This window comes from Uloborus diversus, chromosome 9, assembly GCF_026930045.1.
Source record: "Uloborus diversus isolate 005 chromosome 9, Udiv.v.3.1, whole genome shotgun sequence".
NCBI lineage: Eukaryota > Metazoa > Arthropoda > Arachnida > Araneae > Uloboridae > Uloborus > Uloborus diversus.
The window spans coordinates 153431479-153453344 of NC_072739.1; the positions used below are offsets into that span (position 1 = coordinate 153431479).

General features: G+C 32.7%; 1 protein-coding gene across 1 annotated transcript in view; it reads left to right on the plus strand.

Annotated features, from left to right (window-relative positions):
- LOC129230696 (venom protease-like) overlaps positions 1-21866 on the plus strand; it is a 165675-nt gene that overhangs the window by 123372 nt on the left and 20437 nt on the right. Inside the window, exon 4 of the mRNA XM_054865116.1 lies at positions 20418-20700. Within this exon, the coding sequence (XP_054721091.1) occupies positions 20418-20700 (283 nt within the window). The remainder of the gene's footprint in view (positions 1-20417; positions 20701-21866) is intronic.

Below are 21866 nucleotides of genomic sequence, written 5' to 3' on the forward strand. Positions count from 1 at the left end.
AACGTAAAAAAAATGTTAGCTTTGCAATGGAACCCATTTGAGAACGGCGCCAAAAAAGAGGGACAAAAGCTTTGTACTAAAAACAGCGGATTTTCCAGTAACCAAAGAAAATTAGAAGAAACAAACTAAACCCATCAGAATCAAGGAATGTTTCGTATTATAAAGTTTAAAAAGGGAGCATAAAAATTAAGAGTAAACCAGCACTCAAAATATCAGAACAAGCAATGACAAAAAATCTTTCTGTTACAATTTTTTTTCCTTCAAACAACTTCCGAGTTTTGATCGATTTGTGATTGGTAAACAGCGAAGTATCTAAGGACTTTTGCCGTTGCTTAAAGAAGTTTTTGACTGATTTAATTATGTCTTAATCAATCTTTATGATGCAGGATAGAGTAAAATGGCTCTAACTAGTACCAGTTTGCAGGTTATAGAAATAAGTACAAATGTGTTTAAAACAGCATTATTTTTAAATTCCAAGTTTAGACGCGCATTTGTGACTAAAATTTCATCTTCATTTTTTATTTTTGCCTGAGATGTCCGTTATAATCCTGACCTAAGCCATTTATTAACTGCTTTCCTACGCAGAAATTGTTTCAAAGCAAAGGTTCACTACGCAGCACCATCCGATTTAGAAAACATCTTATTTATATTTCCCCTCAATATTATATTTTCTCCCCTTCCCTTTCCGCATGCTCCTCTTTATTTATTTATTTATTTATTATTATTTATTTATTAATTATTACCTTTTGCTATTTTTTTTCCACTCTGAGCTAACAAAACAGGGGCAATTGTCAAAACTTGGAAACTTCGCGGCATTTTTTCCAACAGCAAAATTTCTGGCAACTCTCATTTTGTGTTCAGACAGTTTGCCACGTAGTCCAGCGTTTCTCAACCTTTTTGACGCGTAGAGTGGCAAGAGCTTTTAAACAAAATTTGCGGACCGGTGATTTTTTTTTTTTTTTTGTTTGTTTGTTTGTTTGTTTCTCTTTTATAATTCTCACCAATAATGATAATAATTTTGGAAAAAATCTTGCGTTTTTGGACCGTTAAAAACATGTGAATTTTGTTTTGGGTCTGTGAGGTTTTTTTCCCCCTTTTTTCTTTTTTTTTTTTTTTGTTCTTATTCTTTTTTTTTTTTTTTTTGAAATTAATTACCGCTTTTGACTCGTGAACTGTTCAATACTTGTGAAAAACTTTTGAGAACGACTAAGTTTTATTTTTTTTTTGCCCCCTTTGTTACAAACTATAGTAATAGTAATAAATGATTAAGATAACTTTACTTGGCATGAAAGAACTTTTACAAAAAAATATTTAAATGTTAATGGGAAGATAAGTGGTTATAGCATAGATAAGTATGAAATTAATAACAAAATTCACGTAAAGCATGTCGTATAGGATATTATTTTTATTGAGTAATCACGATTGCTTATTGTTCTCATTTGACTGTTTTGAATTCCTATCATTTTATTTTCCTGCCAGCACCACCGTCGCGTCGGCCGGCCTCACGATGCTGCTCCTCTTGAGAAAACCGTCTCCAGGTTGCGTCCATATCCTACACACACACGCATACACACACTCATGCCTGCGCACAGACACAAACACACACATACACATACACACTCTCATGCCTGCAGACAGACACAAACACATATGCCTACATAGACACACACACACGAACGCCTACACACACACACACGCGTACACACACAGCACTACATTCACAACACGCACACACATACATACATACATACACACATACACACGCACCCACACACATGCGCCTACACAAACACACAAGCGCATTCATACACATACACGCTCGTGATTGCGAAAAACATAATTTGAATTCATGATGCCAAAAATTCAAATTAATATTAATTTTTTTTTAAGTGTTTTCATTCTTTGGGTAAGGAACATTTTTTAATGTGGACAAGCGAAAATCTCTGGGGATTGGTCAAATTTTTATTCGGACCGGTGCTGGTTGGCCGGACCACTGGCTGAGAATCTCAGTCGTAGTCTATAGGATAAATAGAATCATGCCAAGGCGAAAGAAAATAGGATTTCATAAATATTCATAAACTCAAATTTTTTTATTCAAAGTTTCTCTCAGGAAGTGTATTCTTGGATTCAATGCACAAAAGTTTATCTTTCTTTCATCCAGGAGTCTAAAGAGGAAGGAATTAAGCTTAGAACATTGAAATTTTGTTTTCAATCACCTCAACTGACCCTACTTGGTTACATATGTATGAGGGGAAAAGAGAGAATCCCACGCATTACATGGGATTAAGTACTTTTTTTTGAAAGAGAGAGATGAAATTGTTTTTGAAAGGAAACTGCCGATTGTAATCTCTAATATGTTGGTAAGCATGAGCAGTTTAACATTGAACAATAAATCTTTTTTTTCCTTTGGAATTTTTTTAGTTATTTAACTTTTTAAAGATTGTTTATTTCTTTTTATTTTTCCGTTGTTTTGCTTTTGGAGATGGACATGTTTTACGCTTGGATTCACAACGAAGCACAAATGCGATTTACGATTAAGACCGCAAGGGAGTGGAATACCAGATAGTGATTTTAGTTGTAATTACGGTGTGTTTGCAAAACTGGATTACGGTTGTGACACCGCTTATGCAAAGTTTAAAATGTAATTGATTAAGATTAAGCAAGTTTAGGATTAAGATTAAGCAAGTTTAGGATTATGATTAAGGTTTTGCAGTGTTTCTACAAATTTTGACACAAACAATGAATATGGATACATGGTTTTTTTGAACACGGAAGGGCTATAAATAACTTAACGAAAGTATTCCATAAACTTATGTTAAAAAATGCGAGTAAATTTGTTTAAAAATTGACGTTGCGAAAACTTAGACTAATGCTAACGCTAATGTGTTTGATGGTTTGATAGTTGATATTTTTCTTTCATAATCAATTTCCCCCTTTTCCTGTGTATCTTGAATCACTTTTCTGTAATTTACACTATTAAGAGTCGTGGTATGAATATATGTATAGATCTAGCTATATGTCATCGCTACTCTTGTTGAACTATAGGCTAGTATTTTTTAACCATTCTCGTTCTCTGGATCGTTTTTTTTTTTTTTTTTTTTTTTTTTTTTTTTTTTTTTTTTTTTTTTTTTTTTTTTGAGTTTTTCGGAGTTTAGGAGAGCCTCTATGTCCCTATTGTTAAACAGTTTTGCTTGATTTATTTATTTGTTTTTCTTCTGTGTTTACTACAGTTTAATGTATTGTTGCTATGTTTAATGCATTTTAACACTCCTCTAACTGATACTGACTGTAGGTTATTACTTTTGCGTAAGTTTAATTGAAGAGATTTCTGAAAAAAAAAAGAGGTAGTTTCAATTTCAATGTTTTCACAAGATCTGCATTAGAGCTTAAAACACCTATCCACGTTTTTCTTTTTTGTATTTTAAAACTCCCCTTGTTTTCTTCTTAGTAGTCATGCAAGAGGAGTCCAGAACTTGAAAACATTAAGTATATGATTTAATGTTGAAAGCTTTGATCCGAATCTTTTGAAAACATTGAAATTGGAACAACTTCTTTTTTGATGCAAACTCTTCAATTGTCATTTAAACACGCTATTTACATCACCATTTAAAATTTAAGGGGGTCCGGGACACATTTTGAAATTTTTTTCATTAAATACTTTAGAGTTTTGAAATTTTTCGCACTGATTTACCATCTATTTAATAAAGAAAATCATAACATAAATATTTAAAAAAAAAAATTATTTCAATTTCATTTGTTTTTTGTAACAAAAAATGCGGTTGCTTTAAATTGCTATAACTCAAAATATTCTTGGTCAATTTTCATTTTTTTTCAAAAAACTATGCACAAGTATCTAAACTTTAATTTTATTCAGCGATTTTAAAAGTATTGATTCAATAAAAAATGAAAAATATTTGAAGAAAAATTTCGAAAAATTCGAAGATACTTTTTTTTAAAAAAAAATCATATATATATTTTTTTTTAAATTCGCCGAAGAAAAATTAAAGTAAACTGTTTGAAAAAAATATGCTCCAAATTTCATTACTTTATCGGTTCCTGACTTATAAGAGTTTGAATGCAAGAAATCGAGAAAAATTGCATCATGGGGAAAAACGCGTTTAAAGTTTTAAAGTTAAATACACATTAATTAGGTGCATGCAACAAAAATAATTGTATCTTTCGTTCTAATTAAGACAGAAACAATATTCAAACGTCCTTTTAAGCAGAAAAAAACTGAGTAATTTTTCAAATGATAAAAAAAATTGCAAAACTTGACAATTTTTGTGTCCCGCACCCCTTTAACCAACTATAATTTAACAAATTAATTGAAAAAACTTCCAATGAAATACCTGTCGGTCACTTTTTTTGTTACGTAATCGGATCGCTATTAAATTTATCTTCGTTTTAATATTGGGCATTATTTAATAGAAGACGTAAAATTCGAAGTTGTTTTACATAAAAAGAGAAATTAGGCAAACTTTTGTTTTATATCAGGAAAAGAACCCAGCAAGGGAAAAAACACTTCCTGCCAATATTGTGAGTGCACAATATTTTCCTTCAAACTTTTAATCCCGGCCTAACACAGACAGCTGTTTGTTTTCTGTTGACTTGACCCTAGAGAGACTCCATTTATATAGTATCTCCAATTGATCCTTCTCCCATTTCCGCATTCTCTTATACACTGGAGGAAGATTTTAAATTTCGCGGGCTCAGCCGGTAAAATTTGGAAGTGAGTGGATAGAGATCGTACGCTTGGTTAATTGAAATGTAGATTATCTTCGTCTACTGTAGTTAATACAGTACTGCACCTGCTGTCAAAATCACTTTGAAAACTGAGGGAGAATTCAAAGTGCATGCGTGAAGATCAGCATCCACGAAGAACTCGTAAACCCTAGCGAAACGAAGACGGACCTTCGTGGCCGAGGGTAAAATATTCTTCCGTTGTGAGCTGTTTGTGAGATTGCCGTTACGGTTCGATTCTACTTGGGCATCAATGGGTGTTATTTCCTCTCTTAGTGCTATAAAAATGTCTTGTTTGAACAATTAAAATAAATTTCAAATTAAGGTTAAAGTTGATTTGTGTATATTGGTTGTGAGAAGGCATGAAATTGATAAATAACTGAATGATTGAAAACAAAAGCTCTATGAAGACAAAAAACAAGAGATTTCAAGCAGGAAATTGTTTTTTTATACTGTTACAACGAAATTTCAAGTACAATGACCCCTTGTTACATTGCTCCTCGTTATATCGCTCATTCGGATATATTGCGCTTTTCTTTTTTCTCTCGAAATTTACTCGCATATTAGGAAAAAATGTTACATTTCTCAAAAACAAGTATCTTTTTTCCTATTTGAATCAATGAGCAAACCTGGTATGATTTCCATACCATTAATTTGTTGCAGTTTAAGCTGCAATTTTTCATTCGCATTCCGCCATAAATTAATAGAAATATATTTAAATTATTTATTTATTTATTTTAAAACAGAAATTGAAGACTACTTTTTTTAATTAAGAAAAGCGTTCTAATATAATAACAAAGTTAGCTTTTAGTTGGTGCGAAAGTCATTAATTTGTAAATTAATAAAATCGTTACTTTTTATGACCTCGGTTATATTGAGTTTTTGGATATATCGCGCTTTTTTTGTTGTCTTTCGAGAAGCGCGATATAACGAGGAGTTACTGTATTGTAACCTACTAGTTTATTTTTATACTTTCAATTTAGAATATATAAAAGAAATTATTACTTGATCATTTAATATATCTGGATAATTTAAACCATTGAATAGTTAACTTGAAGTATAAGTCAACTTACACTTAAAAATGAGTAACCGTCCAGGAAAGTCAGATGAAAGCTTAATTTTTCCTTATGTGTAACCTTTCAAACTCTTTTTCTGTAAGCATACAGAAAATCATGGTGTAACCTTACACAAGAGTTCGTGAAACGTTATGGTCTACTTACATTACCATGGCTTCCACAAGCGATGTGTAACATTGCACCAGTTATATCAGTTAAGTTACTCCAGAGCAGCGGAGGCGCCTATGTTGCCACCGATTTTATGGAGTAATGTCCCACAAATTTTTTTAGTTTGTGACAAAGAGGGGAAAGCAGGCCAAAAATATTGAAACAAAAAAGTTGGGTATCATTTATGAACAGTTTCTTTATCTGCCGTTAGGCAAAATTACAAGTATATTGGGAGAATATTGATTAAGAGATGAAAATGTTTGTTTGAGTTTTGTTTACATTTTAATCAGAGCCTGATTACCGCAGGGGCATGTGGGGCACAGGCCCCTCTTCTTTGATTTTAGGGGGGGCCTAAAATCCGCTTAATTTATCATTCTAATTAAAAATAATTAATGCTTTCACTCAGAATCTAGAATACAATGCTATAATTGATATTTTTGAAAGTGTCAAGACAAGGAAAAAATCTCTTATTTGTTGATAAAAATTCCCTTTAAAAATTTTATCTCTTTGCAAATCCCAAAACCACTCCAAGTTTAGTCTATATTTACTATTAAAAGTTATATCATAGATAATTTTGATATTTACGGTTTACTGCAACGGGCAAAGTTTAACCAAGTCTTATACGATTATCGTATACTACTCTTCTACTTTTTAATTTATGAGGTACCACCAAATTTAGTATGGTTGTGTTACTATGCAAGAATCGAAATTTTTTATACCTTCATTATATAGAATAAGTGGGAATAAGGGGAGGGAGATAAATGAATTTCATGCCCATTGTCTTCAAAAATCTTAGTAAGACCCTTGGAAGGGGGGGGGGGGGGGCTGAATTAGAAATGTGCCTTATGTGCAATCTCAGGATGATCGGGCTCTGATTTTAATAGAAACATTTCAGCGTTAGAGGTTACCTGGACTATAATTTAACTGTGATAACTTCCTATTTGTAGTGACGTTTGCAAAATTATTTGTAGTCTGAGTTTAATTTAAATCATATTTATCACTCCTTTTTCAGTCAAAAGAAACAAATCTACCTTGACCTTGAAAATCCAACTACCCGTGAAGAAATATTCACTTTGATGAGTTTTGTTTTTTTTAATTTTTATTATATCTGTTGTGACGATAAACAAATACTTCTTTATCGCAACTTGAGTGATTGACATAGAAACATTTAAAAATGTCATTTCCTTGAAACAAATAAAAATATTTATCATTTAATGCAGAGAAAAGATGACTTTGCAGAAAGTTTGATGCAGAAGAGTGCGGGGAAAAATAAAATAGTTAATATAAAGTACCTTTTTCAAAATGAAAAAATTGTAAATCTATACTAATAATATAAAGCTAAATAGTTATTTCTTTGAACGCGCTAATCTCAGGAACTGCCGGTTCGAATTGAAAAATTCGTTTTCTGTTGAATGGTCCATTTATTGATGAAGTCCATTTATTGAGAGCTATTTAAATCAGACTGACTAAAATATTTGTAATTGCAAATTAAATGTTTAATTAATTGTTTAGTTCTATGAATTCCTAATAGACGGTGGGGTAAGTTTAGTTCTATAAATCCCTAATAGATGGTGGGGTAAGTTAACTCGAGAAGGCACTGGCCGACAGTGTCGATAGCTACGCTATTGTGGGACTGCTGTGGTCGATTTTTGAATGCGGTTTTTTTTTTCTATATTCAGGTACAAAATTTGAATTTTCAGGATTTTTCTATTGGGTTTTGTTTTCCTTGTTTCTATACAACTTTTGTTTTTGTTCTTATAGTTGAAGATAGTTACTTATCTCTGTAATTAATTTCATTTGTCGTGTTATTCAATTGTGATTATTCTTCGTGATGCTTTTATTATAGTATTGTTTATTTGGCGAAACATTTTAAATTGCAGAAAACAACTCGCTTCACTCGCCAAAGAGCGGGGTTATGGTAGCGTGGTTACTTGGCACGTTAAGCGGTGAACTATACAGTTGAAGGACAATTTTGAGTTTTAAAGCTACTATTAATCTTTTCATGTGTTTTGGCGAACAGTTTTAAATTCCAAAGAAACTCTAATAGGTTTTTTTGAAAAGGTGTGTACGCATTTTAGTTGAAGAAAAATGATCATTTCACGTCAGAAGAGATGGAAGGGATCGTCGATTTTTTTTAATTCAACGGACCTCTTAAATTCTTAGCACGGACATCGTCGTGCGGGTTGCTGCTAGTTAGTTTAAATAATTATTGTTCATAGAGAAAAAATGATTATTTTATAGTTTTATAGTAAAACTTGCAGTGAAATATTATTTTTCATTTTTGGCAGTAAATTAGCACCTTCAAAAAAAGAAGTGGAAAACAAAGTATTTTCTATTTTTTTATAAAAATGTTTTTCGTAAAATGGATGAATAAATAAGCGAATAAATTAATAAATGAATAAATAATGAAACAATAAACGAATGAAGAAATTATAAGTTAATGTATGAGAAAAATAAATGAGAAAATAGCGAATGAATGAAAAAATATGTGAATTAACAGATGAAGGCTTGTTAATGAATTAATTGATAAATGAAAACGTGACCGTTTCAATAAACGAATGAATAATTAACCGAAAAGTACTATTTCACTTTGCCCCATTCACTCAAACGCGTAATAAACTTAAAATATCAGAAAAATAAAGAAAAAACTAAGTTGAACTTAGACATCTTGAATTCAAATTACGTTTTTCGCAATCACGAGTATGTAGGCGTGTGTGTGTGGGAAGGGGGGGGGGGTATGTTTGTGTGTGGGGGGTATGTGTTTGTGGGTATGGGTAGTTGTGTGTTTGTGTGTGGGGGGGTATGTGTATGTGTGGGTAGTTGTGCGTATGTGTTTTTGTATGTGTAGGTGTCTGTATGTATGCGTGTGTGCATGTGTGTAGGTGTATGTGTGTGTGTGTGTAGGTGTATGTGTAAAGGTAGGCAAGTAAGTGACGCAACGGTTGACGACTTGAGACGGTTTTCGCTAGAGGAGGCCGGTCGACCGGCCATCGTGAGGTCGGTCGATGGTGGTGCTGCAGAGGGAGACGGGGGGGGGGGGGGGAATAAAATCATAGCACATCAAAACAGTAAAGTTAGAACAATAAGCAATCGTGATTGCTCAAAAAGAAGTATTTATTGAAATTGAAAATGAGTGAATAGTTAGTGTTTAACAGTTAAGAAGTAAGCCGTCTGCTCATTAGAAAAAACATTTAAACAAGAACAAAATCGTACACAATACTTTAGACATTTTTTAAGCCTAAAATTGAAGAGTGACGTAGTTTCAATGCATTAGTGCTTTTGCACACTTCAAAAGAAACAAAGTTTAGAACTAAACGAGCCTACTTTCCAGTACGTCAAAATCTATTTTTGAACAACAGTCGCATCTCTTTTTCTCTCTCTCTCTCTCTTTCGATTGTCTTAGGCTCCAAGTTAACTCAAAACTATATTTTTTTTCAATATAAAATAATTTGAAAATTATGTGTAATTTAAAGTAAAAAGAAAACAATTAATATAAAAATGAAAGGGGGAAAAATAAAAGAAACAAACTATAATAAAGAATTATCATAAAAACATTCCTAAAGGATTAAAGTTGTTAGAATAATAGGGAAAATAAAAGTAAAATAAAAACAATTTGTGTGTAATGTTTAACTAAGTTCGACCAGGTACTGTTAAAAATAAAATTATTTTTCTTTAAGATTTGTTTAATTTTTTACAAAATTAAAATATTTTTAATTTTTTGAAAGACATTACATAGTATTAAAATAAAAGAATAAGTAAACATGCATTAGTTATATGAGGAGGAAAAGTTTATTAAGAGAATATGAATGTTTAAAAAACAAATAAAACAAGTTTTATTGTTATCCTATTTCTTAAATTCAGATATTAGAAGAAGTATTATATTTATTTATGGTACAGTTAATGACAATATACGCGGGTTAGTTCCTAATATTCCCTACTAAAAAAGGAAACTTATCTAAATTGAGCGGAAAACTAAAATAACAAGGTACGGCAAAAATAAAATTGAATAATTATTGTTTATTATGAAAAGTAATGTGTCATTAGAGCCATCAAATATGTTTAAGAGACCGTGACAGAGTGTTTCTTAATATTTTTGTTTTCCCGCAACTCATTATTTTAGTTTGGTCATTGGATAAATTTGTTAGATCAACTGCACTGACACGCGTTTTATTTGCTGTGTGCTGGTAAAAAAAAGCTTTTGGACTGCTTTCATGGCAAAGGTAGATTAGATGTAAACAAAAAGATGCGCCATTCAATCACGTGTTTGGCTTGGACAAGAGCAAATAGATGCCATGCAGATGACTATTGGTTTACTTCTTTTTTACTTCCTTTTACAAAAAAGGAAGTATTGTATTCGCGAAAAAAATTTCACTCAAAAATCGACCTTATTTTCCATTTTACTCTCCCCCGAATGAATGTTGAGTTTTTTTTTTTTGACTCGACCACACGTGGATAAGTGCCTAAAACATATAGATCCGCGAAATATCCATTTTGACGATTCCCGAGTTAATTGCAACGAGTTTTCTCGTGACGTTTGTATGTACGTATGTATGTATGTGCGTATGTGTGGATGTGAGTATGTGCGTATGTATGTCGCATAACTCAAGAACAGTATGTCCTAGAAAGTTGAAATTTGGTACGTAGACTCCTAGTGGGGTCTAGTTGTGCACCTTCTCTTTTGGTTGCATTCGGGTATTTCTAAAGGGGTCTTTTGCCCCTTTTTTGGGGGGAAATCATTGTTAATTTCGATGGATACTCAAGTGGTGTTATAATTTGGCGGACACTTGCCGATATATCACCAGTCTTTCGGTCGCCAAGTTTTGTCGCCAACTTGGAGATAAATTTGGCGTTTTTTTTTTTTTAATCTGGTTTCAATTTGGCCACTGTTGGTGATATTTAGAGAGTAAACTATTGAATCACATTAAAATTGCCAATAATGGGAAAATGACATTAAATTCGAGTAAAAGGAAGTCATGTGATGCACACATCAGCTCGTTTTTATTCCAGAAAATCCTTAAAAATGGAATAGTGGCTAACCTTCTTGCAACTTGTTAGTTTACTTTTGATTTTACTTTTGGTCTATCTTTTACGTGAATACAGTAAAGTTGTATCAAACAAATTTTGAAATTCTTAGCGCTAAAATAGGGATAAAATGAATGATCAACATAACCACAGCAAATGGTTAGGAAACAACAGCAAATATTTTTTCAACATTACCGAAGAGATGAACTCATGAGTAAATAATGAAACATTATACGAATAAAATTAATTAATTAATATACGAGTAAAAATAAAGTATGACGAATAAAGTGCAGAAATAAGAAAATAAGTGAATGAATGAATAAATATGTGAAGGGATATAAATAAATGAACATGTAAGTAGTTCAATTAGTGAATGGAGAAGTAAACGAAATGAACTACAGTAAAAAATGTGAAGTTGACCACCCTTGTAAGTTGACCGCTTTTTTCAGGGACGGAATTACCCCTCATCATATAAATCAACCTTTGTAAATTGACCACTAAAGTAGAGCACTGCAAGTGGTCAACTTACACAGGTTTCAATGTATTTTACTTTGCCTCCCATGCATTTGACTAATTTTACAATACATTAAAAATAAAATATGATTAATATTAAATCAACAAATATTGCACGGAATATTAGTAAGTCTCAATAAAAATTTAAATGAATTTTAATAACAAGAACTTGATCATTTTACGAGCCTAATAAAAAAAATTATTTTTGACGTACAACAAAATATTACATTATAAGTATCAATTTTTAAAAATTACTTATGATGTCATATTCGTTGATCTTCAGAAATATTTTTTTATAACTGGAATTGCCTACATGTCTTACTACATAGTTGAAATATTACCAGATAGGTGGCGCTAAAAACAATGAATATTTCACGTTTTCATTTGACCCGCTGTTTCACTTTGCCCCAAATTCCCCTATGTCAAGTTAGTGAACATTGATTCCGTAAATTTTGCATATTAAAAAAAATTCAAAATAAAAATATGCATAATATTTACTGCACCGAATATTAGTAAGTGTCAACAAATATTTAAAATGTTAATAAAAAGAACTTGATAATTTTTAATAAGTAAACAATTTTTGACATGCAACGAAATATTACGATATGGCGTATCAATTTTTTAAAATTGCTTATGACACCATATTCGTTGATCATCAGAGGTTACTTTTTCCTGACTGCAATAGCCTACATGAGTTACCACATAGTTAAAATATTACCGGATAGGTGGCGCTAATACAGAGTAAATTAGTATTTCACTTGGATCCTCTATTTTACTTTGCCCCACATTCCCCTAAGTAAAATTTTGTGAAAATTGATTCAGTTAATTTTGTGTAAGTGGATGGGACATATGTGTTTACATGATTCATGGCAAATGCAAAACTTTAATTATTCTTCAAAGTTTGGCAAATGTATTATTCAACTTAGAAATTTTGGATCAATAACCCCTTCAGTCGGAATTATGAAATATTGGACCAAAAATGTTGATATTTAGTACACAGTGTACTATGGTAAAGGGTATCTTATAGACAAAATTTTGAGTTTTTAGGGGGAAAACTAAAAGAGTTATGGCACGTCCAATATTCCGGACTTATAGTTTTGAAATCAATATTTCAAATACAAAAACGATAAAATACCGAACAAACTTCATTATAAAATGTTCTACAAACAATTATAAAACATAATATAAGCGTTTGAAACGATTAATTAAAGATTATATATTTTTTAAAAAATCAGGAAAAAAACCTCGCTTTTCGGATGAAAATCCATGGTTGGAAAAATGAGCTACTCTGTCTCTCAATCCTTATATGTCAGTGTTGTCAATCCTAAAACGAAAAATTATTTCACAGATTATAAAAGGTAAAATGTAAAGAGTCGACTACAAAAAAATCAACTAATTAAATGATTAGCAGCTGTTTAAAGTGTATGTCCGGTATGCCGGACACTGGGTCTGAAGGGGTTAATGATACTTGTCTTCAAACGTTTTTAGGTAAAAAGTTAAAATATAATTGTAAAATCTTGAATATAAAGAGAAGCACGACAATATGTATGCAGATGTGAAGATGTGATAAAGACATTTGCGACATTTTCAAAATACGATAAGTTTGCTGTTTAGATTAGACCAGAATTTCTTAATTTCGATAAGTGGAACCCTTTTTTATGTCCACTGTTTTTTTGGTGGAACCCATGGTTTATTTTGAACAGTATAATTTGAATGCATCATTCAAAAAGGGCTTCTTGTCATAAAATGAAAACTACTCCAAGTAATACTTATTGCTATCAAAAAGTAACACAAAATTTCATTAAATGATCAAATGTGGTTTCAATAAAAATTTTGTGTTGTATTCTTGTACTGGTATAATTGCAGGTTGTATATTACTGGATTCTTTCCCTAACTTTCGGACTTTGATGTTTTCTCCGCTGTTCAGGAAAATACTGATAAATAGCTTCGCTCAAACCTTTTTTATACCCTCTTTCTCGATTTTTAGGAGCCTAATTTAAACGAAAAAAAATGAAGAGAAAACATGCTAATTTCACGGAACTCTAAAATTCTGCGGAACAAAATTTAAGAAACACTGTTTTTAGCAATGATTATTATTTTAATTTGTCATTATTAAGAACTAGATCTGTCGAGCTCTAACTATCCAAACTCCGACAGTCCGAATCCCTGATTATTCGAATCGCTATCAGAATTTCAGGGAAAAATATATTTTTTGGAAAGATTAAACTACAAATCTAGTGTAGGCGCTGCGCAAGCATTATTGGGACGATGAGTCCCTGTTCCTCTGCACTATGTCACATAAAGTCAAAGTAATAGTGCAGTTCTATTATTGGCTTAAAATGTATAAGACGTATAAGTGCGCTTAGCAAGTAAAAATGTTGGCTTTTCTTTTAATTCATTAAAAGCTCTCATTCTCAAGAAATAGTTTTTTGAGCAATCACGATTGCTTATTGCTTTCACTTCACTGTTTTTGGCGTGCTATTATTTTATTTTCCCACCAGCACCCTCCGCACCATCACCGTCGACCGGCTCCTCACGATGCTGCTCTTATAGCGGAAGCGGTATCCAGGTTGCATCCATGTCCTACACACACACGCATACATACACAACTACACACATACACACACCTACACACACGTACACAAACACCTACACACACAAACACATACACACACGCATACATACAGACACCTACACATACACACAACTACCCACACAATTCATGCCTGCACACAGACACAAACACATATGCCTACATACACATACCCCACTCCCACGCACACACATTCATACACACAACTACCCACACACTTATGCCAGCACACAGACACAAGCACACATGCGTACACACATACACATACCCCCTACACACAAACACACATACCTCCAACACACAAATACATACACCTACATACACACACTCGTGATTGCGAAAAACATAATTTGAATTCAAGATGTCAAAATTCAAATTAATTTTTTAATTTTTTTCTCTCATTTTGAACACACATAGTAACTAAATTAAATCCAATCATCCGAATTTATGGTTATCCGAAGAGGATCCAGTCCAAACTGATTTGGACAATGGGGTGGTTTCCTTCAGTCAAAAGTACTACTTTTAGTCATTGAAATGGATAGAATGAGCAAAAGAAATTACATGGACCCAGAAAATACTTTCATTTTCTCAACAGCTTTTTTTTAATTAATTTTTTTAAATGTCCGATTTTTCATACAAGGCGTTCTTTATGACGTCACAAATGATGCAATTTGGCACATCTTTCTACTACGTTTCTACGTTAAGATAATCAAGCAGCGAATTAAAATTGCGCTCTACGCTTGCTATGAACCATATCGTTGCCAATACACGTGAGTAAAGATGCGAATTAAATATTTTGTTCTGTGAATGGCAACATTGAATGGCATTTCATCATTTGTGATGTCACACGACAAAATTGTAAACATTAAAAGCACACCGATTCAAGTAATTTTTTAAAAATACTAAACTTAAATAAGTTATTTAAAAAATGGTCAGATCCTATGTTTTTAAGCTTGCTCTTTCAGAAAAAAATACTTTTAAAATTTTGGAAACGATCCCATTGTAGTTCCACTGTATCTCAAAAACTTGTAAAACATATAATTTATGAGTTATTTATGTTAGATTATTTTTTAAATGAATATAAAATCCAGAAAATATCCAATGATCTTCAAAGGATTAAATTCAACGTTCTCGATGAAACTTGTCAAGACAATTCTGATGGTTATCAAGGTTGAAGTCTTACTCTGTGCATTGTCAAAAAGAAAAAGTTTACATTAGTGGTCAGTAAATTACGTCTGAAGGTTTGTGATTTACACCTGACAGATATAACAGTTCTAAGAAAACGAATTGGTGCTGCGACCCAGAAAGTGAAAGTTACTTTTCACGCTCTCTTCATAAAAGAGTGAAAACGGGAAAAAAAATGGCGTTCGCCGAAGCGAAACGGGAGCGATTTATTCGTGCCACTCGCCAACTAATCACTTGATGGGTTGAAAACATTTCTTCCGCTTTCACTCGGTAAAATTGTGTGTGGTGTTATTACGATTAGTGTGTGTTCATTTTGTCAGGTTAAGAAAAAAAAATCACACTTTTGATTTATTTTCGAACATCGTTTAATTAGATTGTTGTGAATTACTGACAATTGAAAGCCATCAACTTCAATCATCGGAAGTCTGTTCTTATAGAGGACTCGTGGTTTGAATAGCGGGAAAAAAGTAAAATGAAACGAAATTGCTTTTTAATTAAGGCGTAGCGTATTGTTAAAGATTACTTTTCTGCGATTGGTAAAGAATGTGCTTTACCCATGGCCTAATGATTTTTGGATTTAGGTACATAGCGCTTCCTAAAGTGGTACTCATGGTACTCACTAGGAGAAAAAAATCCGCTGTGCCAGTTAAAATGCTGAAATGGAGTGAAAGTTAAACTCCTTTTTTATTTTCGACGTCCTGACCATATCAAACAAGTGAACGTATTTAAAAACAATATTTGAGTCCACCTATTTCATGTTAACCTTATTGTTTCATATATATATATATATATATATATATATATATATATATATATATATATATATATATATATATATATATATATATATATATATATATATATATATATATATATATATATATTTAATGCCACGGTACTAGACAACTGAGCATCAAATTAAATACTACAAAAAATATAAAAAAAATCACATTGGTGTGGCTATGAAAATTGCGCGTATCTATTCCTCCCCCACCCCCTTCTAGTAACGCTCCCAAATTGGAGGTGCGACATGTCCACATCGTCCGAAGGGATATGGAGGGGGGGGGGATACTTAAGGAGCAAAAGAGTGAGGGGCGACAATGATCCGATAGAGGTGCTGACGAAGGACATCATGGCCGGACAGTGGCACAGCAAAGGGAGGTTTTGGAAGTAAAAACATCCCCCCCCCCAGAGACCTTGGTTTTTACATTATTTCCAATCCTAATAGAGTAATTAGGATTGGAAAGGATTGTTTTGAGCAAAAAACACCCTTCAGAACGTAATTCTGATTGCTCTAGTGTGGTCAGATATTAGGCAGAACATTGCAATAGGTTTAATTATTAACCATTTGAGTACTCTAAGATTCGTATGAACCATGATGTTTTCTCTATTTCTCTCTGCGACTTCATGACAGAAAGTGTTCTTCGCGGATTTCCCATAGTGGACCTTAAGGAATTGAAAGTGAATCTAGGTGGTGATGTTTCAGGGACAGAGGTTCCCCAGAACATTGGCGACGTTCACGGCGATTCTCCTACTGGTCGAAATTCTTTCGATGTCGTTTTCTAACAGTAGCGTGGATAAAATGGCATCCGATTCGCCACTAACATGTCGAATTCGTCAAGTGACCGAGTCGAAAACGACAATGAAGTTAAATTCGATGCGTACAAGAATCGGATTTCTTCTTTCCCCGTACTTCACGGTGGACAGGGACTAACCGAAATGCAATCTCTGTGCTGTTGCATGGAAGGCCGTGGTAGCGTGATCGGCAAGACGTCGCACTCGTAACTAGAGGGTCCCAGTTCGATGCTAGCCGGTCGAAAATCCCCAATATTCTCTAATGGTGACTGGATCACGCCAAATAGGTCACAAAGTTTTCCAAGTTCGCATTACAAATTAATATCTCTGGGGTTGCTGGATCAGGGGTTTCTCGGCTACTGGTATAGATGAAAATACATCTCTCTTCAGAGGCGCATTCAATTGGTTTAACTACCTTAGTGGTAGGTACGGGGGGTAGTCTGCTGTTATAGGGGAGGATGGCCCAAAGCGGGTAGGTCTTCGTATGCCCCCCCCCCCAATGGTGTGTAAACGGCGAAGCATACCGTATGCTTACATACGTATGATACGTATGTCGTGTTTACCTGAACACCCCCCGAGTTTTAATCAGTCCCAGCGAAGCAGCAGTGAAGCGGCATGGCGCAACCAGGCTTAAAATTAAAAACTGTGATACATTTCTTCAAAAAAGTTAAGTTTTGTAACTTATGATTAGTCGAAGACCAGTTTATTTTTTTGATTGTCAATAATATTACGTTATTTCGACACCATCCACCTACAAACTACGATAGTCATTTCGTTTGTTTCTTTTTTAAATTTAAGGTTATAATTATAGAAATAAAAGACGTGCCTTCATGCAAAGCAGGTGTAGGATTTAATTATACATTTATTTATAATTTCTTGACTCGTGTGATGACTTAGATTTTCTATTTCAGTAGGATAAGTATAACTTTAAAAAGTTGTTTTTTAGGATGGCAATTAATTAGTCTATTAATTTAATCAGTCTACTCTTTATGTTTTATAAACAAATGTGCTGACTTTAAATTGGATAAATACAACTTTTTCATATTTTTTTAATAATTGCTGGTAGCTATTAAACTATTTTGATCATTTATAACTTCATATTTGACTGGCAAATGTACCAAATCACAATTAGTTAAGCTTACCCGCTTTGGGCTCCTTGTAGGGCAAAGCGGGTTTTTCAAATGTTTGTAAAGTTTGATAATAAATAAATATTGGGTTTGAAATACTACAAAAATCACCTTTTTTTTTTGAAGTTCAAGAGAACCCTGCTAGGAAATAAAACCGAAATTGTAGCGATAAAAATCCAAAAACTACAATTTTCGAGTGTTCTTTGAAAATCTACCCGCTTTGGGCCACCCTTTCCTATGTATCCCCATAAGAAGATTGAAACAACAATCCAAAAGCAGGATTCTCTCTGTATGTAAGTAGCTTTTTCAAAAAGAAAAATAACTACTAATATTTGAACTTTGCACTACAATAGAAGTAAAATTTATTTTTCAGTACTGTAAAAAAATACCTCTCACTTCATAGAGCACGAATATAAATTTTCCCATTTCATTTTAAGTTTTTTCGTAATACTATAATTGACACAACTTAATACACATTCCCAACTACTGCAAATTGTAAAAGATAACTGAAGAAGAGGAAAAGTAGCCTTTCGCTTTTAAATTACATATTTTCCAATTCTTGAAGCTGAAGAGTCTTTTAAAATAATTTGTTTAAAATTTAGAGGGTAACTGAATAAAAACGAAGTACTCTTTAGTAATTTTTAAGCATCCTTACTTTAAGGGTAAAATTTACTCTTAAAATGTAGGCCTCTTATTTAAAAATTAAAATTTATCCTGTTGAGTAGGGGAAATAAAAGAAGCTATCCTAACCGATGGATAAAATTTATACAGTAAATCCCAAAAGTGTTCGTACACCTATGACTTTCAATGAAAAAATCAAAAACTAAAAAGTGCCGGAAATTTTATCTCACAAAAGTCTTTGTACACTTTAAAAAATGTCTATATATTATTGAATAATCTAACTTTTTATTAAGTTATTATTTAGTAGAATATCATGCAGTATCAACAACACCTTTTAAACGTCTGGGAATAGATTTCATTCTTCTTTTAGTCCTTTTTTTACGTAATTTCTGTGTAAGTGTTCAACTTCACTCCTAGTCTTACTGTTTCTAGCTCTATTTTCGTTTCACAGCCGTATTTTCGTAATCTAGCCTCCAGATATTTCTAAATATGTTACATTAAGATCAAATCTGGAGATTGATGGGGTATTTTCTAAACTTTAAGACAATTTTTGAGGCACTATAGACGCAAACGTTAAAAACCGTGTGCTTCTTATTGTTATCTTGATAAAAAACAAAGTTGTTTCCAATAACCAAATTCTTGGCTAAGAGTTTAAAATTCGTTTTTAAAATATTTAAATGAATAGCATGATTCATTATTTCATCAAAAAATTCCAAACTACCAATTCCTGGTGCTGCTATGCACCCTCACACAAGAACACCTTCACCGTCCTGATTAACTGCTCCAACTAAGTTCTTAAGATTAAGTTCCTAATTTTTTCTTCTTTTTACAATTATACAACAATTTAACCGAAAATGCTGAATTCATTTTTGTCCGTAAGTAAGACGTAATTCCAAAACGTTTTGAGCTTATTTATCATTGATTTTGCGACGAAAAGGGAAAGCTTTCTGTTTTTCTCATGGCCAAGAAAATTTCTGCGGGAAGAGGTCCCATTTAATCCAGCTAATCAGAGAACTTGGCGAACAATTTTAGGTAAAAAATTTCATTTAACTCTGTAGAAATTTTTACAGCAGTTAAATGTGTATTTTTTAATTATTTTTCTAACTAAATCTTCGATCACGCTTTGTCAACCTTGCCGGTTGGCCTTTTCTTACCTTGTTTTCGGTCCGATTATTTTCTTTAAAGCATTTTATCAAGAACCTTACTATGGAATGGAATAAATTTACTAATTTAGAGACATTTCAAACCAATCTACCGCTACTGTGAGGAAAAAATTCAAATTTCGAATGGTGGTTTTGGTTTTTACGAATATCTGCCATTTTAAAGTAATAAGAACAATATTAAGGAATAAATAAACAAAAAATTAAAGCCAAATGACTTTTAAGGGTCGACACAATGCAAAAATAATAAAAAAACGACATATGATAAATTTTAATCATGAATTTATTCGAAAATATTTGAGTGTACAAAGACTTTTGTAACGTATTATTTCTCTGTCTCTTCGTCTTTTGACCCATTTCAAAAAGAAGATCCGTCAATATTTTGAAAAAACTACAGGGTTTTATTTAGAATGATATAGGAATGATGTGAAAAAATAATGGACTTCATATTCGAATTCAGTTTTGCGTTATTTCGATTTTACTAAAAAATTTCAATGTGTACGAACACTTTTGGGAGCCACGGCATATCTTCGCATATTTCTTCTTCCAAATATGTATGCATACTAGAGGTTCGATCACCAACAGTGAAAAATGTATTTTGATTACATTTAAGCTCTTCTACCAAACATACATCTTAACCATTGCAATTCTTTTTCAGAACATAATTACCGCGCCTGTTACTACCCCAGCCTCATCGTCAACGAACATTACTTCAACGGATCCTCCATCGACCACGCCCTCCCCGCCGTCAAACACCAGCTCTTCCAATCAGGGCATTAATAGTGAAACAATGGACACTTATATATCCAGTATCATCGAATCTCCGCCTCTTCACTACATATCATACAGTCGACCTGACAACATCGTTGGGTACAAACCATTCGACAAGCCATTTGATAATCAGCCATTTGACCTTCAGTCGTCCAATTCCGACCTTTCAGGTAAATTTTCAAAACTCAATTTCTTTGATAGATACTAGGGTACCGAAAAGTGAATTAACACTTTAGTGCATTTTTATTTTCAAAAATTCATTAGCGTCGTTAAGAACTGTAGCATTTGTCAAGTGACAGTGAAAAATCGCCCGTCAAGATATGACGGGTGAAAACTGCTTTTACATCTGAAGGAAGCGATCGCATGTTCGGTAATATTTTGATAATCGACATTTTAATCCTAACTCCAGTGGATTAACCCTAAGCTCCAGTAGATAGCGTTCATCGTTGACCCCCCTTTTCGTTTCTTCAATACCCTGAAATGACACAGTCTTACCAGTAAAACAGTTAAGTGACCGTATCCAAATCAACCTTGTCACAATAAAACCTTTCTCAACCTGCCAAACATTGCCAAAAAAATATTATCAAATTATATGCCGTGGCGCGAGCTTCATTGCTGATGACGTCAGGAGCGTTACTCGATCATTGGCTATTATATATATGAGAATGTTTAAAAATTTTGGAGAGCTTTTATGGTTTTTCGTCAGGTTTTTTGGAGGGTTTAAAAGAAAAAAAGGCCCCCTATCCAGTGAATGAATACCCCAAACAGTCGACAAATGCAACAATTTCTAGTCGTTTTCTTTCTGAAAATGTGTAGAAAATTTTTTTTCCACCAATTAATCTAAGAAAAATGTTGTAAAGCCTTAGTTTTCAAAAAAATTACGAGGCGTTCATTCACTGGTGAGTCTACCCTATGTAACAAGTTCTTTGCAGTATTAGGTTGTTGTAACTACAATCCAAATTAAAAAAAAAAAAAAAAACTTTTGTTTTTAAGGGAGAAAGCTTAATCCAACAAAATACTCGTACAAGAGCAAAGAAGGTACTCAAATGAACGTGCTGCCTTTCTTGGACTTTAAAGTGTCCGTAACATTTCATATAAACTTAAATTAAAAAGTATCTTAGACAGAATTATCCAAAAGTTTATAATGATAGTACTTTACATTGAGTCAAAAAAAAAAAAAAAAAAAAAAAAAATAGAATATTAATATTAAAATAAGAAAACAGATTTTCAAACGAAACAACATCAGTGTTTTGTAGCGTCATTTTTAGCAAGAATCACATCTTTAATTCTCTCAGATATAAATTCCACCAGCTGCTTACATTCTTGGCTACTGATG